General features: G+C 42.4%; 1 protein-coding gene across 1 annotated transcript; it reads right to left on the reverse strand.

Annotated features, from left to right (window-relative positions):
* Window positions 1-3,138: 3,138 nt before the first annotated feature.
* Window positions 3,139-23,311, reverse strand: LOC138205499 (kinesin-like protein KIF3C). The gene is made up of 8 exons (XM_069161513.1): window positions 21,319-23,311; window positions 9,498-9,599; window positions 9,078-9,200; window positions 7,138-7,256; window positions 6,520-6,636; window positions 6,105-6,213; window positions 4,872-5,017; window positions 3,139-4,008 (listed from the first exon to the last, which is right to left on the reverse strand). Exons 1-8 carry the CDS (start codon window positions 22,732-22,734, stop codon window positions 3,918-3,920), a joined length of 2,223 nt encoding a protein of 740 aa, XP_069017614.1. The 5' UTR covers window positions 22,735-23,311; the 3' UTR covers window positions 3,139-3,917.
* Window positions 23,312-26,163: the final 2,852 nt, after the last annotated feature.

The raw sequence follows: 26,163 nt of genomic DNA on the forward strand, positions 1-26,163 counted from the left end.
CGGGGGATGAAGAGGAGACCTCTGTTTTCCCTCTTAGTCAACTGCTGATAAGACTCAGATTGCATAGTGTGTGTGTGCGTGTGTGTGTGTGTGTGTGTGTGTGTGTGTGTGTGCGCGCGTGCGTGTGTGTGTGTGTGTGTGCGTGTGTGTGTTTCACCCGGTGAGTCATCACTGAACCTGATTGTCTGACATGTTTTTGTTTTATGACTGTTGCTCATAAATCACAAACTTGGGAATCCCCAAAAATAAACAAAGTTGTTTGATTCACTGACGCTATGTTAAAGCCACCATGTGTGGGATTTGAACATATGTGACACTTGTTCCCCTTTTTTTTTTTTTTTCCTCCTGCGTGCTGTAGTAAACTGTGATTTATAATCTAATCCGAGATTAAAAGCAATAAAACACACGCAAGACTTTAAACAACAACTTATTGACTGGAGAGTAGACTCATCCCTTCTTTGAACTTTGAAGACAGCGTATACATGAAGGGGTTATTTATGAAGAAAATAAATAATCTAATGTCATCCCGACACAATTAACAGTTAAATCTAATTCAACATTTTGGTCATTTTCTTAATAAAAACCGGAAACGGCACAAACGTGAAAATCTCCTTCGAAGAGTGCCTGAAAATGTTGTTTTTCTTTTCTTTGCTGTGATCCGTTTTTCTGGACTCACTGCAGATGTAACACACTGAGCCTTTTTCGCCGTTGAATATTATGACGTCATTGCAATCCATCAATTTTAATTCAAGAGGCGGTAATTTGCAGCTGGCGCCTCACGCTGTGCAGGTTTTCATAGCATCTTGTACGGCAGAGACCTGGTTTTGCGTGATTTGAGGTTGTGTGTCATAAATGCTGCATGTTGTGCGAACGCCGGCAAAGAATATCTTAATAAAGGGAAATGAAATCAAATATTACATTCGCAAACACACGACAACCTAAATCATGTGTTGATCAGAGAGAATTAAACATGATTGATATCAGCAGTGTCTTCATTGGATTTTTTTTTTTTTTTTTTCAAGCCAACACATGAGCTCAGCCCGACCGGCCCACCATGTTACATACATATACATATAGACTCACCCCCCCCCCCCCTCTCCACCCCCCTCCCGCCCCCCAGATCAACTACATCCCCATCCCGACACCCTCTACCGGCAGGTTACCATGGAAACAGGCTCTTTATCCACCTCCTCCACAGTTACTCCACACTTCCTGGTAGTCTCTGGATGGCCTCCCTCTGTCTGCCATCAGCCTCCTCCCTCCTCCCTCCTCCCCACCCCCCACAGTCCTCACACACAGACACACACACACAGACACACACACACACACACACACACACACATTTATACAATAATGTACAGCCCCCTGACACATATGTGAAAATGTCCACGGCCAACATTAAACTAAACGGAGTTAAGAGCCAACCGCTGGAAAGAGCTGCTTTTTTTTTTTTTTTTTTTTTTTTTTCTGCTATTAAATTATTTAACCCAATCACGTTCATCCTCGCCGCCTGCCTCTAAAATTCAGATAATAAATTATGGATATTTTAAAGGCAGTAGGGATAATTGAGATTACACAGCGTACTGAAGTAAATATCTAACGAACGTTTTGTGTAATTTGTTTTTGCTCAACATTTTTTTTTTTTTTTAAATCTTAGCACCTTCAAATGTCTCCCGATAAGATGCTCACACACTCTCCAAATAAAATGTACAGTATCTTCTTCATGTGTTAAAAAAACAATAATGCACATTCACCCGCTGCAAATCCTCCACAAAATTAAAGGTACAGTGTAGTTGACCTCCGTTTTAAACAACATAAATATACAGACGTTTGGATGAAGCCTCAAAACAAGTCCCCTTTTTTTTTTCTTTTTTTTTTCCCCCTCTACAACAAACTGGGTCAATTATGTTCCCAGTTACCAATGACTCAACACACAAAATGCTCCATGTGCATTTTTAAACGGGGGAAGTGGGTTAACCCACATTTGAACATCAGTGGAAACAGGATCTAATGGGAACTCTGAACCATGTTCAGTGTGTTTTTTGCCATTTTTAAATCCTGATAAATGAATTTTAGTGGGCTGTTGTGTTTTGCTGAGAACTAAACAATTTTTAAAGAGGTCAAAATGTAAAAAAAAAAAAAAAAAGATCTGGTTTCGGTGTTTTAAATGCGACAATCTGCAGCTTTTTAAGGTTTTGGGTTTTGGACTTCATTACGAAATCCAATAAATTATTTTCTGTCTTTAAAGTGATCCCTGATCATATTCAGTCAATGCAACTTTTCTGGAACTTATAAATTCTATTAACAGTGATGTGATTTTGATGTGTGAGTCGTTTACACACAGTGGGAGGGGGGGGAAGTGGGAGTGGAGGGGGGGGGGGTACGTCATGTGTCAAGAAAGAGCAACAGATCTGCTGCACTGCGGGGATCCATGCTGTTGTTTCACTCTGGTTGAGGACGCTCTCGCACCCGGCGGGGGGTCCAGCTGCAACTGGATCTCGTACATCAATAATACAGTGATAATTAGTCACCCCCCCCCCCCCCATCATTTGCTCCTATTAACCTCCAGGAAGTGAAGAAACCCTGTGACACTAAACCGTACACACCTGACTGCACACTGCTGTCGAAACAACAGCGAATTTCAACTTCAAACCGGGAGCCTTCAGTCGGCAGGTGGAGTTTTTTTTTTTTTTTTTTTTTAAGAGCTTCAAACCACAGCAGGCGTTTCTTGATTTTACTTTATGTCAGTTTTACAGACAGATTTTCAGGTCTTAAAATGATTTTGTTTTCTGCTAAAGAAACCATCCGTTTCAAAATCAACTTCACATAATCGCCTTTTACTTCTTCAATAGAATCTTCCACCGAGAAAAATGTGCTAATAAAGTAAAACCCAAAATAACTAGAGGGGGAAAAATTCTATAGATTTGGAGGCTTTTTGGAGCCAACCCCTAGTGGCCCTCGATGGTATCGCACTTTATGGCACTTCCTTGTTGACCTCATTTTTCAGACCTGACAGCGACGTCCACTTTTATAAACAGTCAATGAAAGACTCATTGATCTACCTAAACACGTTTTTTTTTAAGGTGTGTTTCTTGCTTTGTGAATAAAAATCCCAGTTCAATGACTTTGGAAGTGTGATACGTCTCTCGTTCTTCATTTTAATGAGATTATTTATAAGACATTTCATTTGAAATTTAGACACTGTGGAGAGACACGGAAATGATGGCAGACAGCAGGTATGATGAAGGTCATCATTCAGGTTCCAAAGTACCTCATCTGACCAGCGACAACACACATCATTTATGTTATATCATCATCATTATTTTTTTTTGTTTTTTTGTTTTTTTGTTTTTGTGTGTGTTTGTTTGTTTTCCAAAAAAAAAATCCAACACGGACGTGAACTCGATGGAGTCCAACTTTCACAGAGAAAACAGACTCGAAAAAAAACCAACCCTGATTACATGAAATATTTACACGTGTATCTTTCGGGGGATTTAAGCACAGCTGGAAACACAAAGAGGCAATCATACAGTACACACACACACACACACACACACACACACACGCGCGCGCACGCACACGCACACACGCAACAGTCGGTTCAGCACCTTAGCCATCAGTTTTAAAAGGAGGCGCTCGGTCTCCAAACATGCAGGAAATCGACGAGGTCTTTACATCAAAAAGGAGGAAGTGTTGTTTTACAGAGTCTCTGAGGTTCGTAAGGTCGTGTCCTGTCAGATCATTTCCAGGAAGTCTTTGACCTCTCAGGGGTCAACGGAGGAGGTGGCGCGTGTTCGAGTCCCGGCTGAGAAGTCTTTTAAGAGGATCACTGGCCAAAAGGTGGAAGAGAAAGAGGGGTGGGGGGAGTATCATAAATAATAATAATAATAGTAATTTAAAAAAAAATCCCTAAAGCTTTACTGTGCCGCCGCCGTGGGTGTGGCAGAGTGACACGCCGACAGGGAAAGATTAGAAGAGGAGGAAGAGATGGATTTTGGGGTCTGACACCTGCAAAGGAGAAGAAAAAAGAAGAAGAAGAAGAAGAAGAAGAAGAAGTGGTAATTAAAATTTAAACATTTCTGTTTTTACATACAATTCAGACACAAAGATTAATAAGATCATCCAGGAGCAGTGAGATTAGAGGCTGCTGAGAAAATGAGAGATAAACCGTCAGATTAGGACAGACTAGGGAGGGTGTGGCTAATCCCAGATAATCCCATTTAGAGACGCACTGACTCTAAACCGTTTACGGCTGCATCGTCCGAAGCTCGCTGGACATACGAGAGCAGCACATAAACTATTCAGTGTTTTTATGCAAAACAAAATATTTGTATTTCACATAAAAAAAAAAAAAAAATCATCGTATATTTCTTTAAAAATCATATCGATTGATATTATTTTATACTACAGACTAACCAATACTGTATTTTTGATATATTTGAGATTTTAGATATCTTAAGTATGTGTAAACACATATTTGGTGTTGCTTTTCGACAACTTCTAGTCATTTATCAGACGATATATTCTCCAGCAGGATATGCGAACTATTCTTTTATGTTTTTCGTCTATAAACTCTTATAAAAGGCCTTTTTTTTTCTTTTTTTTGGTAAAGATCTGCATTGAAGATACATAACGACGCAGGATGCTTCAAAAGTCGAACACTAAACTCAGCTGTCCACTGAAATTTTGCTTAAATCATCACATATAATAGGATTAAAACAAACTATTTCAGTCATGACTTAAAGCAGGAATAAAAGCATGTAGTATAAAAAAAAAAATAGTACAGTAAATGTGGTAACCCCATGATAATAAAAGATAACATCATCCCTCCGATACGTCCTTCAGGCTGCGTGAAAATGAATCCGGCTCACCAGGACCGAGACTTGCGGACGCCTTTGTCCTTGGTGGGCGAGTTGTCCAGAGAGGGACTTCGGTTGGAGTCCGCCTCCGTCGAGCGGTCCAGGGAGGCCGTGTTGGGAGGAGTCACGTCCAGCTCCAGGAACATGATGTTCTCAGCCTGCATGCAGATCACACTTATCCAATTAGATCTTCCTCTCCGGTGACACTTTTAGTCCATCAAATCCGTTACAGAGGTTTTTATTTGTTCAGTTCGTCACATTTTTCCAGGATTTTGTCCGCTTTGTATATATATATATATATATTCTTTTTTTTTTTCAAACTGAAGGTCTTTTTTTTTAACCGACACAGAAAAAATAAGATGTGAAAAAAACAAAAAACCTGCGACCTAAAGTCGACCTTTAATGCATACGTCTTCGAGCGTTAAATAATCGCACCCTGCAGAAGTGGATTCAGGGATTTTTTTTTTTAATACTGAAAGAGAAATTTCAGCTGAATTTGAATTAATCTGTGTCTATTGTTCTTTCACAATATCCCTGTTGAAACCATTTTTCTCAGTTCATCACAGCCTTTTTCGAGCACTCAGCTCGATCGAGTCCATTTTGACCCCCAACGCGATCGGCCTTTATATGATTCCTCTATTGTTTCACGTCGTGCGGCTTTTCTTTTCGCGTCAGGAACAGCAGAAATGTGAGCGTCCTTGTTTCTAAATTATACCGTTTTTATCAGAGCGTGGAATGAGAATGAATATCGGAAACTGTAGGTGAACATTTGTCGACTGGTTATTTATTTAAAGATTCATTTAGGGTCTGCAACTATTGATCTGTTTGACGTGACTTCTTTTTGAGTTTATACAGGCATGCAAAAAACAGAAAAGGGCTGTATTTGTTATGTAAAAAAAATAATAATATGTGTATAAAGAATATACGTTAAATTTTGGAACAAAACGGCTTTTCCTTTATAAGTGACTTAAACATTTCGATCTATAGTCAGACTAATTGCTGATTTATTTTTACGCAGATCAACCATCGAACCGACGTCTCACACACACAGTCGAGTTTGCATCACTTCTGAGGACATTTCATCGACTTACATTCATTTACATTCAAGTCTTCAACCTTAAGATTGAATATATTTTCGGGACTTGTTTCTTTGGTCACCACAACATGACGGCACAAAACAGATTTATGTCCCCGCAACGTGAGTAATACAAGCACACACACACACACACACACACACACACTCACCCTGTATCTGGAATGAGCTCCCATCGCTATGGCAACCCTGGCATACTGACTGATGGGTCGTTTGTATCCGACCGCAGACGCCGGCCTTTTCTTCATCTGCGAGGATTTACTGAACGGAGGCAGAGAGAGCGTCAATGAGGAACAAAACAAAATTAAGAGATCAACGATGAAAAAAAAAAATGAAAAAAAAAGAAAAGCATTTTGAATTGCAGCGAAGCTTCAGCCGAGAAATAAACAGCAGGCGGCTTCCTCCGAGACATTTTCTTGCTTTTGTTAACAGCAGAACAAGAAGAGAGCGCGAAGGTCAAAAGGTCACGAGCCCCCTGACTGAAATTACGACCGTTTTCAAGTCCGTCGTTTCCATCTCGGGGGCTCGGACAGGAACGTCCCAAACACACCCGACGCCAACACCGACCTTTTTGCAGGAACCAGAGGCTGGAACTTCCACTGGTCCTCCTCGGGGTCAAAGGTCAGCCTGTTCATGATCTTGTTCTTCTCCTCCGGAGGGATGAAGTTCTCGATGATCAGGTACCTGCGTGAGCACGAAACACAGACGTGCGGAGAATAAAATAGAATAAAATGTATGAATTGAAACTCAACCGGTAGTTTTTTGTTTGCCGACTGAAGTCTGAAGAAACCAAACACACCAACATCGATTTTAATGTGTTGAAAAACAAATCGTAAAAATTAAAATTCTCTTTTTACTTCTAATTTACTTGCTTGAATCTTACAGCACAGAACTTAAACACTTTTTTTTATATATATATTTATATAAAGAGATTATAAAATAAGAATAAAGTGTTTTTAAGAGTTTTAAAAACACTCTTTGGTCTAAGAAGTCAATTTGGGCAAAGTTTACAGAACATTTGTCATTTTAACAAGATTAAAAATGTGAGAAAAAAAAATGCAGTTTATGTTATTTCTAATGTTGTTGTTTTGTTTTTTTAAACCTCTTCCTGTCTCAATTAATAAAATGCTGATGCAGGTCGAACGTTGATTTCTGCCGACTCCGCGGGACGCTCGTCGGACTCACTTGAACTTGAGCTCTCTGGTGAGCTCGTTCTGAGTTTGCTCGAGTTCCTGCCGGCTCCTCACGTGCTCGTCGTTCACGTCCTGGATCTCCGCTTTGATGCACTGGAGCTTGGCGTACAGCTACGAGGGTGAGAGAGGGAGACGGAGAGAGAGGGTGAGATTCCCAGCGCCGACGAGCCGGTCTCCAGCTCGCTGGAGCTTTGGTTGCCCGTAGCAACAGCACTGGAGGCGCTGGCGTCTGGAGAACCGGCCAGCCAATGGGAGCACACCAACATGGCAGCCTCTCTCTCTCTCTCTGGCTCGTTTCCGCCGCCCGCCTCCATTCACGCTGTTTATTCTGTAGACTTCAGCTCTAAAACATGGAGGCGAACCTCCACCCCCCCCCACCCCCCTCCTCACCCCACCCCAACCGAGGCCCTGAATCACGACGCCGGTGGAGCAGGAAGAGCTTTCAAACGTAATCAATGAGAAACAGCTGGTTGGAAAAAAAAAACACACCATTACGCTTCTTATTTTAACGGACCGTGAATGTTCATGAAGATTGGATTTAAATATTTTAAAAAAAAAACAACACTTGGATTTGGAGGGAGGTATTTTGGATTCCTCTTTTCTGGTGTTCAGCAATATTTCCTCTTTAACTCAGAGTTTGATCACAACTTAAATCACGGATGAAACTGTTTTCAAAGCATCTGAGAAAAGTCCCTTCGGTCCGAATCACATACTTTTTATTTTTACTTTTAGTACGGACTACAGCTACCCCTTAAAAAAGTATGTACTGTTGCAGGTAGTATGTGTACAATTGGGATGTACTACTTCATCATAAAAAGGCGTCTTGGACTTTGGCCCTCGGATCCGTCGCGAGCCCACGTTTGTGGTAAAAAAAAAAAAGAAACAGGATGCGATTTGGAGCGAAGACGCTCCCTTTTAATCCGTCTTCTTCTCCTTCTTCCTTTTGTGGGCGGAGCCTCAGCGCCACCGACTGGCTCAGTATATGTGACGTTTAACATACTAAGTATTGGGACGTACTAAATGTGCTTCTGCCGTACTAAATAGTATGATAGTATTGGATATTGGAACGGAGGGAGTGTGTTAAACGCCGTATCCCAGAAGTACCAGGATGTTCTACTACATCCGGTCGTACTTCGCAGTATTCAGGCCAGCGTGCTGCTCTGGGTTGTTCTGACCCACAATCCTCTGCAGCGGAAGATACGTCCCATCGACCGAGCCGCTGAGAGAGTCGGTGGCGCTGATGCGAAGAAGAAGGAAAAGAAGAAGAAGAAGAAGAAGAAGAAGAAGAAGAAGAAGAAGAAGAAGAAGAAGAAAAGGCATTAAAAAGTAAGTGCAGCCCCCTCCCTTGTCCTCAGAGCGATGGCATCATGCAGCGGGAGAGAAGTTGTTTGGGGGGAATGGTGTGTGTGTGTGTGGGGGGGGGGGGGGGGGGGGCAGCACAGGGTCATTAGTCACTTTGTCATCTGCACTCACACTGAGGGCTGTTAGTCCCGCCGGCCGTGTCAGCGGATTGAGAGGTGAAATGATGGGAAGGGACGAGATCAGAAAGGTCACAGTGTTTGCACTGGTGGTGGTGGGGGGGGGGGGGGGGGGTGTTGCTTTAGCGAGTTACTGGGAGATCCTGACCAGGAGGTGGGAAAACAACGTTTTAGAAGGTGTTAGTGAGGTCCAGGAACGAGGAGGGGACGGCAGGACAAACCTTCAGGTACTGAGATTTAAGTGTGTGTCCGAACGAGTCCGAGGCAGGAGGAGGGAGGGAGGGAGGGAGGGGGGGGTGTCATTGGGATCCAGGTCAGGGTCAGAGGTCAAAAAGGGGCAGAAGATATTCTCACATTAGGAACAAAGAGAGGACGACGTGGGTGCATGTGAAAGTGCATCTTACATGTCTGTTTTGACGTGTTCCTACTCGTCCGGTCTCTACGGACGTTTTACCTTCTTGAGTTTCTTGGTTTTGGCTTCGACTTCCTGCTGCAGAGACGTGAAAGTGTCTCTCAGCTCCAGCGTCTCCTCGTCCTGAGACATCATCTGCTGCTGCATCTCCCTCTCGCCACGCGCCTGAAAAGCATCAAATAACAAACGTCACCATTTTTATGTTTTAACTTCACGGACGGCGGAGAGTTTTTGATGGTTTCAGAACGCAGGAAAAAACAAATATTACACAAATCATTACAGGAAATCATATTTTTCTTAAGTTAGGTTGTTAAATGTAGTTGTTTATTCGAGCAAAAATGTACTAAAACATAATAAAAACAAATATCATCCAGTAAAAGTACCTAACTACGCTGTGAATGTACAATACATTTTATTCTGAGCCTGTATTTTTGTATTTGAACGTTACAAACAGCGATTCACCTGCTCGGCGATCTCGTGCCTTTTCATCTCCAGCATCTTCTGCTGCTCGTTGGTGTGATCCATGATGTTCTTCCCACCAACCAGCAGCTTGCTCTCCATCGCCTGAGAAACAAAAAAAAAGTATTTTGATTTTTTTTTTTTTTTTTTTTTTAATTTATGAAACCGCTGTACGTTGTCATGGTAACGTCGCATTTATAGATTTAAAGGAAGAGGTGCTAGAAAACTAATAGCAAAAATACACCTTTAATGTTCAGTATGTTGTTGTTTGGGTATTTTTTTGAGGATAGTTTAACAAAATTAGGAGATTCTGGGAATAAAGTTAATATATTACGAGGAAAAAAAGTCAATTTTTTTTATCACACTTTATCAATTAATGTTCAATACATAAAAAAAATGACATTTCACAGCAAATAAAGCAAAAGGTTGTAATTTTTTAATAGAAATTCTTTTAATTTCTTGGTTTAAATGATCGAGTAGATATGAGTATTCCTGTTATTGTTTAATGTCAAAATCTTTGTTTGATATTCAAACCAAAAAAGTGAATTTTTAGCACAAAACAACAACAGTTTAACTTCCCTGTTATCGAGATTTCATTACAAAAACAATGAATTCGTTTTTATTTTCAAATTCGAACTGACATCGAGCTTCAGCAACAAAAACCGCAACGCTGCGACTGAAAGTTAATAAATAAACCGCAAAACGTGTCCAAAAGTCTTTTCTGCCTTCGAAGCTCCTCGAGGTCAAACGGAGTTCGCGTGGACGTTTAACAGGTGAGTCTTTGTGAGCGTTCGGTGTGCAGTCGGCGCCGACTTTTGTGCTGACGAGGCAGACGGACGCCGGAAGCTGGCAGCTCAACGTCGTCGTGACGACGTCACGCCACAACCAGCCGAGCTCGGGCAGAAACTCTGCAGGCACGAAGTCACCTTCAAAAAGTAGACGGGCGCTCTTGTATGACATATACAGTTTGAATCATCTTCGGTTCGTAGGTCAACAACTCTTCGATGGACGTTCGCGGTCCCCAGAGGATGAACCTTCCTGTCATTTCCATGTCATATCTCACCACGAGCAGAAATGACGACGTGAATGCGAACGACTCTTCCTTTTAAATGTTACTGTTTGTGTATAAGTGTTCACATCAAGCAGCGTTCAAATCATTAAAAGCATATTTATTTTCTACAGCATTTCCAGGTTAGGCTCAAATTTAATCTCGATTCTATTTATCACGTATATCCTCCTGTGCTTTATTACTGCTTCTTTTAATTTCTTTCTTTCTATTTTATTGTAGATTTTGTCATTAATGGTTTCACGGTTTTGTATTTAAAATGTTCTACATATCTTTTTTTTTTTTTATTGTTTTGGGGGAAAAAAATTTGCTGAATTAAACGCATGAAAAAATAAATCACAAATAAATAGAAGTTTAGATGTACAGTTTGCCTTGTTTAGACATTTTAGTTAACTTTACGAAATCTCCATAACTTTATACGTTAAAAAGACTTTGGCCCATCTATGCTACAATTACTGTTGATGCAGAAGTGCATGAATAACGTCAAAACATTTCTATTTTATTAAAAGTTTCCTTTTATGTAGGGACAACAATGCCAACATATCTCAATGTTTATGACCTCAGCGAAGGTTTCGACGTCTGTCCTCGGACAGAAACTCAACAACGGAGTATTAAGTGACACAAAACACAATAGTTTTGCTAACGCGCGAATACGTTCAGAAATAACACAACGATACGATAAAAGTACCAATAAAAAACGACGAGCGCTGCATCCTTCGCAGCCCCGGTGAGGTTTTTCTCCCTCCGAGTGCTCTCTAGTTTTTATTTCTAACCTTTTAAAATGTAAATCTAAAGTGCCGAGTCGTATAACGTGTGTGTGTGTGTGTGTGTGTGTGTGTGTGTGTGTGTGTGTGTGTGTTAACTCTGTAAGCGACTGCTGGAGCGTCATTATCATTTCAAGCCTCTAGTTACAGCATCTCTGGTTACCGTGGAGATTAAAGGCCCCGGGGGGTCACAGTGATGCAATCTTCCGAGTCTTGAAGGTGAATTACACACACTGATATACACACACACACACACACACGCGCACACACACACACGTTATACGACTGTCCTGAGGGCAGACATCTAAAACAGTGAGAAGTGAGAAACGGGATCGGCATGGAGACGAGAAACCGAGGAAGACGGCGTAGAAAGAAAAAACAAAAAGGGGGCCCAAAGACGGGCAAACAGGGGCCATGTTGTATTCACTCCATACAAAAAGACAATGTGTGAGTGTGTGTGTGTGTGCGTGTGCGTGTGTGTGCGCAGCCTATACAGTCTCTGACATTTGCACATACCAAACTGTCCACTTGATTATATGAGCGAACACAAAAACACACACTGAAGCTCATGCAGAGTACAGTGGAGTCCTTCAGAGAGGATGCAGCAGGTCTTTACAGAAAGCCTCTTTGTTTTCAGCAGTCTTTGTGTTCGCCCTCTATATGTGCGTGTGCGTGTGTGTGTGTGTGTGTGTGTGTGTGTGCGTGTGTGTGTGTGTGTGTGTGTGACTGCCTGCTTTGCTGCTCTTTGTGTTCTGTCATATTCTTTCAGCTTCATTAAAGGCCCGATTCATGTCATGGATTTTTTTATTTTTTTTTTCCACCCCTTCTCATGCGACCCGTGTCTCTTCTTCCCCTCGACGGGCTGCTTAGATACGCAGGCTTTTACAACGCAGCCCGTGAATGGACGGACACAGTTGCATTCAACTCGCTGCTTCAGTTCGTCTTCACCTGTCTCACGCGTCGTGCCGTCATCCCGTAATAAACGTGCACATTCATGTCTGAGCCTCTGCGGGTTCGTGAAACTGTGTCAAAACCTCAATTACGTCAATTCACCAAGGCAACAGCATCCAATTAGCAGCGAACACTGCTGGTGTTTACTGTATATTTGCCCCGGTTATCCCCCCAAAAAACAAAACAGATTTCAAGCATCGAGTTCAATACAGGAAACAAAGTGCTTTTTTTTTTTTTTTTTTTTTTCCTGCACTGATTTTCAGCCTCAAACAAAGAACTGCTGATTTTAAAAAAAAAGGTGAGGCTAAAAACTCTGATGAAGACCTTCATCCCAAACTTAAACTAACCTAAACCAAGTCTTCATCACGGTTTATTTTTAACTGCTTAAAAAAGTAAACTCTGCAAAATATGTCTATTTTAAATGGGACCAAAATGAATGAATTTCCTCGAGGCTGTCCCCGACTAAAGATCCTCCTCCACGAGGGCGGCCGCTCCCTCGTTTTATTAGATCAATAGCTTTTTTTATTCTTTTTTTTTTTTTTTTTTTTACAAACTTTACATTTCTGTCTTTTAAGTCTTTTTTTTTTTTGTAGCCAAAACTTTTGCGCGTGTAAGTTTTCCCGCAAGATTGCCTTCGTTAGCAGCTCCAAGAAAAAGCACATGTTGACTGAAGTGATTGTTGAGGAGCAACTCAGGAAACAAGTTTAATAACACGATATAGAAAAATATTACATTTTGATAAAGTGGCAAATAAAACTTGAAACATGTTACAAACAAATCTCACGAAATATTGTCAAAACACTTTTTTTTTTAAATTTTGTATTCCAAGATATTGTCAGATTCATATTTTATGTGTTTATGTTCACCGAGTCTGCAGGAGGATGCTGAAAGGAGCCAGCGGAAGCATTTATAAACCCATTACTCTGCTGAGAGAGGATGTGTGTGTGTGTGTGTGTGTGTGTGTGTGTGTGTGTGTGTGTGTGTGTGTGTGTGTGTGTGTGTGTGTGTGCATATTTGTTTTGACGATGCATAATCTGTCCATAAGAGCGTTCTCGAATTCTTTCGGCTGTGACCGATCCATTCCCGTGATGGGAAAGCGGAAAAAAAAAATAAAAAATGGGGAAGCGTTACATGTTGAGCCGCCTCGTTCGCCTCGGCCGGCCAATCGCAGCGCGGCCCGGAGCCCGCTGGGAGCGACCGGGCTATAAATACGACGTGACGACAACAGGTCTCGAGCACGCGGCATGGGAGACAGAAAGCTTGCTGGGAAGAGACACAGGAGAAGAGACGGAGGAGGAGGGAGGAGGAGGAGGGGGAGGAGGTGGACGTAAAACGATAAAGACACGAGATGCCGAGCATGACAAAATCAAAAGGTGGAAAGACGGGAGAGAAGAAAGGTCGGGACATCTCGGAGAATCTGCCCGACATCGGTCCCGGTCGATGCCGAAAACCATTTAAGCAGCCGCAACCTGAAGCATCAAACCTGGTTACCGTTAGCGACTGTCAGTCATCGAAGCACACGAGGGAGGGTGTCAGTACCGGCCTGAATATGGACATAAATGTAAATCTATTTCAGACTATATCTTTTTTTTGTTTGTTTATCGTGATAAAATTCAAAGTCTCACACGTACAAATACGTTTTAGTCCTTTAATTTGGCTCCTTTAAGATGAAAACAAAAAGCCCATGGCTTCTTTTCAACTAATTTGTTCTTTTCACAGCTCTATTAATTTCTCCCATGTTTTTATAATTGTTTTGTATGTTTTACGAGGTATCGGATTACATTTTGCCAAATTTGACATCATCCACAATTCTCCTTTTTTTTTTCTCTCTCTCCTTCTGGTGCCGTGAGATCGACGTGGATTTCATATTCAGACATTTCTTTCGTCTCTGTGTTTGTTTTGTTGAAGGAAATATGTGTTGTTTTCTCCACTGATCACATGACCTAAAGCCAACACACATACCGACTTCATGTAAGACACACACACACACACACACACACACACACACACACACACACACACACACACACAGATTCATCAATATTTCAGTGATGCAGCCCTCCATGCTGAAAGATGGAGAGGAGCGATGAGCTCTGTTTATCAGCCTACACACACACACACACACACACACACACACACACACACACACACACACACACACACACACACACACACACACACACTCAGGTCTCCTTTTTGTCCGTTCTTTCCTCCTCTAATTTGACAGGAAGGCAGCTATGTAAACAGGAAACCCTGTTCTATCCATGACGCTATATGCATGCGTGTGTGTGTGTGTGTGTGTGTGTGTGTGTGTGTGTGTGTGTGTGTGTGTGTGTGTGTGTTAAATACGTTCTGCATGCTTTAACTGGATATCTACAGTACACTGTGGGAAGCTGATATGCTCATAAAGTGTGTGTGCATGTGTGTGTGCATGTGTGTGTGCATGTGTGTGTGCGTGTCACGCCGACAGTATCTCCCGTGAGGTCACGGGCATTGTTGTTGACCGCGCGCTCTGATTGGCCGAACTTCTGCCGGGCAGGATGTAGGAAAAAAAAACAAAAAAAAACCACAACGACCTTAATGCACGGATCAACGTCAACTTCCTTTTCCAATAACAAAAGACACGACTCGAATTAACGGCGCAGATGAGTTCGGGTCACGTGAACACGCGTGATGCGAACTGTCTGGAGGTCATGAGCACGTGGTGCGTATTTATTTTTCCAGCTGGAAGGATTCGATTCTCCTCCGGCTTCAGGCCCGGTTGGCCCTCCTCAGTTTTGCTGCAAAGCCTGACAATGCAACATCTATTTTCGGTTTTCCCCGCCGAAGGAGTCAAATGATGAAGAGCGTCGGAGGGAAAGCGTTTCCCGGCACACAGTTTCTCTCCGGGCAGTTTGCCACGGAAGAGTTTTTTTTTTAAATTTTATTTATTTTTTATTCTCTTTTATTAGATTCGCACTCCTGAGAGCAGAGTGTAAAAATAAAACGTTCCGTTCCCTCACGTTAGAATTAAAATTCACCACTTCGCTCTGAACGTGGGAGTATCGGCCAGTTACGTTTTTTTTTTTAACTTTAATCGAATTAAAGATGCATGAAAGTGTCCCATCCGCCGTAAGTCGAAGAAAACGTCTAAATAACTCCTGCGACGATGTTAGTTGAAGCGACGCCAACAGGAGGAACAGATAAAACTGAAGGGAAAACCCCGAGAGCGAGAAACACGAGGCCGTTTGATGTTCCCTCTCGACGTCGCCATGAAATCCTCTCGGTCATACCTCGTGAAAGCTCATCGCTTTTCACCCGGAACATTTCTATTTTTGAACGAGAAGTCCTTGAAACGCTGGAAGAAAAAAAAAAAAAAAATATATATATATATATATAAATATATAAAATCATAACGTCTGCGGTACATTTCCGTGGCAGATCACGAAGCTCGTGATGTGATCGAAAGCTCCCGACGGGTGAGACCGCTTCCTCAAAAAATATTAGCCGACGATTTACTGAAAAAATTAAGTATTTTTAAGATCTTTAAGCTCAGTTGATTTTTAAAGACCGACAGAAACATGAAACGATGAAGGTGGAGGGACGAGGAGATCTCGGATGTGGGAGACGGGAGGAAGAAGAAGGAGAAGAAGGAGAAAAAGGAGAAGAAGAAGAAGAAGAAGAAGAAGAAGGAGAAGAAGGAGAAGAAGGAGAAGGAGGCGAAGAAGGAGAAGAAGGAGAAGGAGAAGAAGAAGAAGAAGGAGAAGAAGAAGAAGAACAAGAAGAAGGAGAAGAAGAAGAAGAAGGAGAAGAAGAAGAACAAGAAGAAGGAGATGAAGAAGGAGAAGGAGAAGAAGAAGAAGAAGGAGAAGAAGAACAAGAAGAAGGAGAAGAAGAAGAAGAAGGAGAAGAAGAACAAGAAGAAGGAGATGAAGAAGGAGAAGAAGAAGAAGAAGAAGAAGAAGAAGGAGAAGAACAAGAAGAAGGAGAAGAACAAGAAGAAGGAGAAGAACAAGAAGAAGGAGAAGAAGGAGAAGGAGAAGAAGAAGAAGAAGAACAAGAAGAAGGAGAAGAAGAAGGAGAAGAAGAAGAACAAGAAGAAGGAGAAGAAGAAGGAGAAGAAGAAGGAGAAGAAGAAGAAGAAGGAGAAGAACAAGAAGAAGGAGAAGAAGAAGGAGAAGAAGAAGAACAAGAAGAAGGAGAAGAAGAAGGAGAAGGAGAAGAAGAACAAGAACAAGAAGAAGAAGAAGGAGAAGAAGAAGGAGAAGAAGAAGAACAAGAAGAAGGAGATGAAGAAGGAGAAGGAGAAGAAGAAGAAGAAGAAGAAGAAGGAGAAGAAGAAGAACAAGAAGAAGGAGAAGAAGAAGGAGAAGAAGGAGAACAAGAAGAAGGAGAAGAAGAAGAAGAAGAACAAGAAGAAGGAGAAGAAGAAGGAGAAGAAGGAGAAGAAGAAGGAGAAGAAGAAGAAGAAGAAGAAGAAGGAGAAGAAGAAGAAGAAGAAGAAGAAGAAGAAGAAGAAGAAGGAGAAGAAGAAGGAGAAGAACGAGAAGAAGGAGAAGAAGGAGAAGAAGGAGAAGAAGAAGGAGAAGAAGGAGAAGAAGAAGAAGAAGAAGAAGAAGAAGAAGGAGAAGAAGGAGAAGGAGAAGAAGGAGAAGGAGAAGAAGAAGAAGAAGAAGAAGAAGAAGAAGAAGAAGAAGGAGAAGAAGGAGAAGGAGAAGAAGGAGAAGAAGAAGAAGAAGAAGAAGAAGGCCGACGTTACAGTTTTGACCCAGAAAAAGCAGGAAAGTGGATCTAAGAAGAGTCTCAGCGGAGGGTGAAGCTCTCGATAGCGGACGGTTTCATAACACCACAAGAACCGCTGAAGGCGGCGGGTCGAAAGATGAGGATGTTCAGAAAACTCAGCAAAAACTTCAAGAGACCAAAATGTTTCGAAGGAAGGAAAAGGACAAAGATAACTTCAGAGGTTTTTAGCAGGAAACACGTTGAACTAACTCACTGTTTTAAGTGCAGATGTGCGTTCACGCTGTCGAGTACAGAAACACTCAAAATGGTAAAAAAAAAAAAAAAAAAAAAAAAACTCTGGACACTTTCCGCTCTGATCGGTCGCCATCTTGCCTACCTAGTGTGTCTGTGTGAGAGAGGGACTCAATTGCTTCACCATCCGATGTTATCTATAATTGGTTATTCGTGAGCTCCTTTCAGCTGATTTCTCGCTGCGCCTCTCTGCCTAGCAACCGCTCTCTGATTGGTCAACGACAGAGCAGAGAGGAAAAATGGGGCCTTCAGGCGTTGGGTTAATAATCAGTCTCACGCCAATCAGACGTGAAGCTGGAGCCTGAACCCGACTAAATTCCTGTTTTTTTAATCAATATAAATTGTTGTAAGATATTATCAACCACTACCTTACTACTGAAATCAGCTTAATGTTAGCCAATGTTAAGACAGCTGCAATACAGAAAGTAGTTGATTTATTTGTTGTTTACACCAGCTCTTACAGTGATGTGGATTTTTTTATTTATTTATAAAACTGGAATCAGCAGTTGAAGTGCCCTGAGCATCCTTCGGCAGGGTACACTACGATAAGGCCAAATGTCGTCCCTGAACTTATATTTCAGCATATTTCAGCATCTTTGGAGGAAACGAATCAACATCTTGCACGACAAACAGCTCGGAGGCGACGCAGGTTTCCCTCCGAACCGACAGCAACAGACTGATGCATCAAAGGCAGGAAATACTTCTTCCCCTCAATCATCTTCCTCCACCGAGGGGAGGAGGGAGTTGCTGATTCACATCGTTCAGCAGCCACCGGGTCAGCATCAAAACACACACGACCGAGCCACTGAATCGCAGGAGGGTTTTTTTTACACCGTTCAGCACTAGACAGCGTTATCGTTAGACGGGAGGAAATGTGAGGAGGCTCGTCCACCTCAGGCCTTCACTCACAAACGAGAAAAGTGCAAGATACGAGAAAAAAAAAACACCAAAAAAAATTGACGTGTGTTTACGCGGCTATTAAAATGACGAGGTAGGCACAAAGTGCAGCATGAGCGCTCTGGCTTTTTTTTTTTTTTTTTTTTTGGGCGGGGGGGGGGGGTCCAATTTCAGGGATTTTAGACCTTTTGTATTGAGCCTGTGCTGCTGAGGCCACAAAATAAAAGGAAAAGCTTTGGGAAGTCATTTTGGCTGGTGCTGTCATTAATGGATAAGAGTCTCCTTATCCTTATCCTACAATTGCAATAATTAGTTGATTAATATGTTAGTTGATTAACAACATTAATTGTCAACTATTCGGATAAATGAGTCATCATTTTGAGGTTTTTTTTTAATGAAATAAATACTAAAATTCTCTGATTTCAGCGCCTAAAATGTGAATATTTTCGAGCTCCTTCAATCCTCTGTGATAATAAACCGAATATCTTTTGGTTGTGGACTGTTGGTCGGAGCAACACAAGACATTTCGGGCTGCATCTTGAGATTTTGGGAAACACGGTGTGATATATATATATATATATATATATTTTTTTTTTTTTTTTTTTTTTTTTTTTTAAATCCTTTTCGGACATTTTACAGACCAAATGGCAAATCATCGAAAAAAAAAAAAAAGATTTTCCTAATAATATCATGATGTTGATTCTCGCCGATCAGCCTGAAATCTATTAGAGGCCAACAGACCAGTTCGTTCAGTGATGTCGTGTTTGGAGGCATCAAGAAAAGTGTAAAGTATATAAAAAAAAACAAAAAACAAAAACAAAAACAAAAAAAACTGTTGCTGCAGCTCTCTCCGCCTACACCGAGTCTTTTTTACCCACAGCTGAATACTTCAAGTTCACACCGCTGCTCCGGGAGGTGTTAGGTTGTGAAAATGTAAATTAAAGCATTTTATTACCCCTAAAAACACGCAGAAGATCACAAACTGGTTACAGGAAAGACTCTTTTTTTTTTTTACTCCCTTTAAATCTACATTAACTAGCCCTTTTTATTTGTCCCCCATAACACTAAAAACATCTTCCTCCTCTCATTTTCCTCTCTTCACGGCCTCGGGCTGCTCAGTAAGCCGATCTGGCGGCGTCTCGCTCTCAGCTGCAGTATTACAGAGCAGCAGTCGCTCAGTCATCCCGCTCGAGTGATTTATTGACTGGATATGCGCCGTGAATCAGAGCCAGTGATTAACGCAGCTCGCTCTTTGATCGCCTGCGTGTGAATACAGCAAAAAAGAGGGGAACGGACATTTGAAGCTGCAAAAGGGTCAGAGTTCCCGTCTGGACTCGCCAGACTGCGGATGAAAGGGCGGTAGGTGGGAAAACACAGGCACTCGAAATCAGTAAGTTACGACTCCAAAATTAAAGATTTAAAAGGGGTCTAATTGATTTTATACATTAATCTCAGTTTGTAAATTCTTCGCGGCTCAGAGGGAGATTTCGAGTCACCTGTGATGGTTAAGTTGTGGCTTTGTTATTTCAGTCGCAATTAATTTCAAAACAAAAGCCTTGTTAAGAAAAGAAAGGTTTCTGTCGAGTGAAATGCCAGGCTTTTATTTTGAAACAGTTACAGGAAGTGTTAAGTTTGTGCCAATGGATTGAGATAGAGATTGTTATTATTGTGATAATTCTGTTTGTGCTGGGATGAGTTGAAAAATTGGATCTTGGAGATAGTTATTGTTACAATCGGGTAAATTCAAGTGGTTACTGAGCATGTGCAGGTTTATTTTAGATGGTGAGACATGTAGAAGACAGAAGAAGCTCGGAAATAAAATAGTTGTTTGTGTCATATAACGTAGAACAACAAGGACAGGTTGGACATTTTCAAATGTCATCTTTGGAAAGGAGTTGAAAATGAAAAACCTGCACTTTGGATTAGTTTATAAAAAAAAAAGAAGAAAAAAAAGGAAAACTCAGAATGGATCTCAAAACTTTAAAACCTGAAAACATATAAAACCCAAATATGTTCCTGGTGAGTAGTTTTTGCACCACAGTGATGACACTGGTGGTCATCAGAGATCATTCAGGACAGATCTGAGGTCAGTTTTTCTGTCAAAATAATCCCGGATCGAGGTATTTAAAATGATCGGTCACACATTGTACGATGGTCAAAGACACACACACACACACACACACACACACACACACACACACACACACACACACACACACACACTGAGGTTACTGTCCATCGTTTCACTCACTAACAGATCATCAGATTATCACATATGATAATCCCACCGACCACATGTTCTTAATCTGAGTCCCCGCGGTGAGAGGACGACGTGTGTGTGTGTGTGTGTGTGTGTGTGTGTGTGTGTGTGTGTGTGTGTGAAATATCAGGACATTTATGAAAAAATGAGGACTTTTTTTTTTTTTGTCACATTAATTTTTTTTTTTTTCCAATTTCACTTTTGGCCCTACTTCATATGAAACAGCAGACTTTCCCAAATCGTGCGGTTTTTCTATACGTTTGTGAGAAATCGTCATACTACAATACCCATGAGCCCTCGTTGCCATGGAGAAGAGGCCAGTCAAGAGTTGTAGAAAAATCTAAACTCTTCACAGTTTTATTCGTAAATAAAAACATATCATTTTTGCCTTTAATTAAAACCAAACCGGACACAGAAATCCAAAATGAATTCAATTGAACTGCTTTTCATTTTGGCCACACCTTCATCCGTTACAGAGCTTGAAGATAATTGGATATTTCTTGCCAAAATGCAGTTTATGAGTTGTAGTCAACTCATTCTCCCAAAGATTTCAGGTGCGCGGGATTATACATGAAACTTTTTTTTATAAGAGCAGGAGATGTTCTAACATTGCTGTTACATTTTTGGGGTTTTTATGTTATTTCAAACTGTAGAAATGTCAAATGTAAATTATCCAACATTGTCTGTGGAGAAAATCAAAAGGACTTTTTGCACCGTTGCGCCTTTTAATTGTTGTTTTGTTTGTTTGCTGTTTCGGTCTCTGATCTTCTAAACCTCCCAAAGCACTTTTATATTTGGTCCTTTGTGTATTTGTTTTCCCTCTCGAAACGAATGAATATCTTCACTCGATGAAGAAGGACAGACGGGACTCACCTTGTACTTGGCAGTCAGTTGCTCGGTGGCCTCCTGCTCCTTCCTCAGATCCCCCATCATCCTCTCCTTCTCTCCCAGCAGCCTCTGCTTCTCCTCGGCCAACAGGAACCGATCCTCTCGGATGGCCTTCTTCTCCCTCTCCAGCCGCTGCTCCTCCAGCTTCACGTAGTTCTCCGCCTCCTTCTTCTCCTCCTCCTCCGCCTCCTCATCCCCGTCGCCCTCCGTCTCCTCCTCCCCGTCCCAGTCCTCGCCGTCCACCTGCTCCTTCTTCTGCTTGCTCCTCCACTTCCTGTGGTTGAGCTGGGCCCTGAGGCGAGCGATCTCCGTCTGGAACTCGCGCAGCAGGGCGTCCTTGGGGTCCTCGTTGACCCGGGGCTGGTTCTGGATGTTCTTGGCCCGGTTGGCGTAGCGCAGGGTGGTGAGGGTTTCGTCGTAGTGCTGGGGGGCCGGGCCGAGCGTGGCGACCATGACGGTCTTGGCGTTGCCGCCCAGAGAGTCCTGCAGCAGCCGGGTCAGCTTGGAGTCCCGGTACGGCACGTGGCCGCTGCGCCCGTCCGCCAGCGCCGAGATCACGTTCCCCAGGGCCGACAGGGAGAGGTTGATCTTGGCGGCTTCTTTCAAGCGCTCGCCCTGGACGCCGGTCTTGGCTTGGCGCTCGCTGCCGGCGAGGTCCACCAGGTTAAGGCGCCCCACTCGGATGTGTTTCCTCCCGTCTGGTCCGGGCTGGCTGCACTCCACCGTGATCAGGAACAAGGCGTGGGAGCGGGACGAGTGCTCGTTCATGTCCGTGGCCCCGACCGCCCTCGCCTGATTGCCCACGTTCATCACCTCCTCGATCTCCTTGATGCTCTTGCAGACGCACGACGTGAGGTCTCGGACGTACACGCCGGTCTCCGGGCTCTCCCTGAGGTCCAGGGCTCTGGCGTTGCCGTGGTTGGGGTCGAGGAGGTCCCGCACCTCCTCCCGGTAGATCTCCAGGTAGGACGCCCGCACCAGGTACTGCCTGTCCGACTGCGAGCGGGAGATGTGCGTGAAGATGTGGTCGAAAGCGTTGGGGATCACGCCTCGCTTCTCCGGGTCCCGCCACGCTCCCTGCATGGTGTACGTCTTTCCGGTTCCGGTCTGCCCGTAGGCGAAGATGGTGCCGTTGAACCCGTCGAGCACCGAATCGATCAGCGGCCGCACGCTCTCGTCGTACAGGTCTCGCTGTTTGGAGTTCGCGTCGTAGACGCCGTCGAACGTGAACGTTTTCTGGGGCTCGCTCGGTGGCGCTCGAGGGTTTCTGAGGATCACCTGTCCGAGCCGCAGGTCCATCTGTACGATCCCCCCCGCGGGCCCGTTGGACTCCTCTTTCCGGTTCAGAGGCCGGCATCGAACTACCACCTTCACCGACTCGCTGCTCTTACTCTTTGACATGATTGCTTTGTTCTTCTTGTTGTAAACAAGAAATCAAATATTTACTTAAATTAGGAAAAACAATTTTTGAAACCTTTATGGCGCCTTTAGGCCGAAATCTGCTCTATGTCTGCTGAATTGTGTTGTTTTTTTAGGTTGTTTTTTTCTTCAAATCATTAATAACCACATTCAATACGGCTTCTTGATCGAATCACAGAGGGGAAAAATAGCTGCAGTGCCTCATAACCCAGACTCAGATGTTTTCCAGCGCAGACCGAGAGATGCCACTGTGTCTGATGGCTAATTTCCTTTCGGTTGATTGTCGGTGAGATCACGAGCAGACGGTCGGTCGGCACCTCTCACGCGTCGGATCGACGCTCCATTGCGGTCCCCGCTACTCGTCCAGATTTGCCTCGGTGAGAAAAAAAAAAAGGGTCCAACAACGCCGGCAAAGACACCAAAATCATTTCAGACCGTCACACGCTCGCGTCGTCCCGGTTGGTACACGGACCGGCAGCTCCGCCACGCACCGCTGTCCGCATCCCCCCCCCGTCCGCCGCGCGCAGATGCTCCGTGGTGGATCGACGGCGCTCGGCTCTGCGCGGAGAGAGAGAGACAGACGCGCACACAGCTTCCCCCCTCCACCCCTTCCCTCCCTCCCTCCCTCCTGTACGCAAAGCACACACACATACAGAGATACACACACACACACACACACACACACACACACACACATTCAACCACCACACCCCACATCACTGCGGAGCGCAACAGAGCATCATGGGAAATTGAGTTTTGTCGAAGTAAAGCCTTGATTCTTGTCCAAGGCGTCTGACACCAACTCGTCAGATATGGACATCATGTTTGTGTGTGTGTGTGTGTGTGTGTGCGTGTGCGTGTGTGTGTTCACACCGTAGGAGCCCTCATCAATTTGAATCATTTTCTACAAGTAAAAGTCTTTCATTTAAAACCTTACTTAAGTCAAACTACTCGAGTATCATCAGCAAAATGTGATGATTCTCAAACTGATTTTTTTTTTTCCCCGATAAACTGAAGGATAAGATGTTATTTTTATGGGTTGAGGAAATATCACCTGAACTAAATAAACTAGCCCGATAAAACATATCAAACATAGCCTACGGTTTCCCCCTTTTAAATGCATTACAGTTGCAATAGTCATATTATTGCACACTGCATGACAATATCAAATATCTGCAACATTACCCTGTTGAAATGTTTAATTTTAGTTTTTGTGGTTGCACCACACAGTATAATCTAATCTAAATAAATGTTCTGATACATTTTTACACACATTCAAACCATAATCCAGCCATTTTGGTACATTTGAGGAGTTTAAACAGTATTCGAATGCCCAAAAATAACCTAAAATATGATCAATAATTATTTACATTTCCACTTGATTTGCACCGTAAAAAAAACTAACCTTGTACAACAGTTCAATGATAATATGTTTTATGTGATTTATTGTTAAGAAATGTGTGCTAAAAGACCCATTGTACAAGTTATCTGATCAGTAATGGCTCAGTTAAAGTTTCATTATTGTGCATTTAGAGGAAAATGATGGTAAATGTTTGATGACTGGTGACATGATGCATAAGTCACATTTGATACTTGAAAAAAGGGGAAGTTCCCACATTCACCAGTCACATACTGAACGTGGCTTCCCAGTTTATTATTCAACTGTTTTCCCAAAGCAGCACTGAATTGAGGACAAGGGGGCCAAAATATAAAATTAATCATTGCAAGACTTATTTAACCATGAAGCTCAGTCAAATGTGACTCAACAGCGCCCTCTGGTGAGATAAGGGTGGTGCAAGCGCGTGGAGGCCACGTGACTTGAAATTATTTAACGTGGTCGTGAATTGTGAAAAGTCTCAAATAATTAATTTGATGCAACACATGAAGCATTTAACAATTTCTACAGGAAAGAAAGAGGTTTCTAGTGCTTTAAACTGAAATTTAAAAGACACGTCATTATTTGTTTATCTGCCATGTTGCAGTCTTGAAATGAATACTAAGCATCAGTTATGGTATGATTAAAATAACTGGATAATGATGTAATTGTGCATGTTACACAGGGGCAGAAAATAACACGATCATGATTATCAAATTATAATTTTACCCTTAAAAATGTGAGGAAAAAAAGGAAAAATAAATGCTGACTGCTTTGTTTTGTTCAATCAACTGTTTAAAACCTGAACATATTTTGAGTTTAAAAGTTTGTTGTTGACTTTAGAAACAGAAAGTAATTTACAGAAATAATAAATGTCTTTTTTTTGTTTTAGTAGCTGTTCTGGGGACTTTTAATCATTTCACACACTCACCCTCAAGTGGCCCAGTTGTCATGGAGATACAGATGTGCAAAGGGATTGTGAAAGATGTTGGCGGAAAAAAAAAAGAAAAGAAGTGCGTATTTACTGTAAGAAACAAAGGGCAGGAAATTCACAAATGAAGATGGAAGCAGGGGATGTTTGACATCTTTCATGCTTACAAAATGACGAATTGATCAACTTGTTTTTAGCTCGTGAAATAGGATAGTTGAGAAAAGATAAACTCCTTCCTCTCATTTCCTGTTGCGTCTCAAAGACAAAAAGCACCTTTAAAACCCTTTTAAAACAACAACAACAACAACAACAAAAACCCGTAATGTTTTCCTGTAAAGAGACTTCTCTTCCTCATCACGACCAAAATTAGTGAGAAAACTCGGAGCTCTGGTTGCCGGCTGTTTTGTGTGAGCGTGAGACGAACCCCGGGGCCCCTCGCAGCAAAATAAATAAATAATAAATAAATTAAAAAAAATAAAAAGAAACCAGGAATGCACCCAGATCTGGAAAGATTTTTCTTTCTCAGCACAAGATTTATTTGACAATGTGGAGGAAGAACGCGGTGATACAATCAGAGAAAAACTCGTCCTCGTTTAGCCAATTACTCCCAAACAAATCTATTCCCCTGCGGTCCATTTAAAAAAAAAAAAAAAAAAAAAAAAAAACTCCGTCTGTCTGGAGGATGTGTCGGTCCACCGCTTTGATCCTGAACCTGAGAAAGCTCCACCCGTAACAGCTGGGATCGGCATGAAGAAAAGACACTCATGGTCCCCAGAGGATGAATATATGTTGTTGTGATGTTCTACCTCATCCCCTTTTTGTGAGGTTGGTTCGGCCTGTGGCCTAATTTACAAAAACAAAAAGTACATTTTTCTTTTTATCTTTTTATCTTTTTACAAATACTATTAGCCAATCAGGGTTGGGTTCTCCTTTCTCCCATGCTACACCTTTCCACCAAAGTTTTATTAAAATCGGGCCGGTTGTATTTCCTGAATTCCGCTTGACAAACAAACAAATAAACAAAATAAAACATAACCTCTTTGGTCATAGAGGATTAAACCTGTTTCTGTTTTTTTTTTTTTTTTCTTCCTCTACCTCTTGCCAA

This window comes from Embiotoca jacksoni, unplaced genomic scaffold (assembly GCF_022577435.1).
Source record: "Embiotoca jacksoni isolate LCO1_2020_lvr unplaced genomic scaffold, fEmbJac1.0.p SCAF_29, whole genome shotgun sequence".
Taxonomy (NCBI): domain Eukaryota; kingdom Metazoa; phylum Chordata; class Actinopteri; family Embiotocidae; genus Embiotoca; species Embiotoca jacksoni.

Excerpts from the sequence above, each read along its gene's own strand:
- LOC138205499 (XM_069161513.1), bottom strand. The coding sequence starts at position 22,734 with ATGTCAAAGAGTAAGAGCAGCGAGTCGGTGAAGGTGGTAGTTCGATGC. Across the intron at positions 7,257-9,077 it reads AAACCAAGAAACTCAAGAAG|CTGTACGCCAAGCTCCAGTG; the intron begins GTAAAACGTCCG and ends TCACCCTCGTAG. Across the intron at positions 4,009-4,871 it reads GTCCGCAAGTCTCGGTCCTG|GTGTCAGACCCCAAAATCCA; the intron begins GTGAGCCGGATT and ends TCTCCTTTGCAG.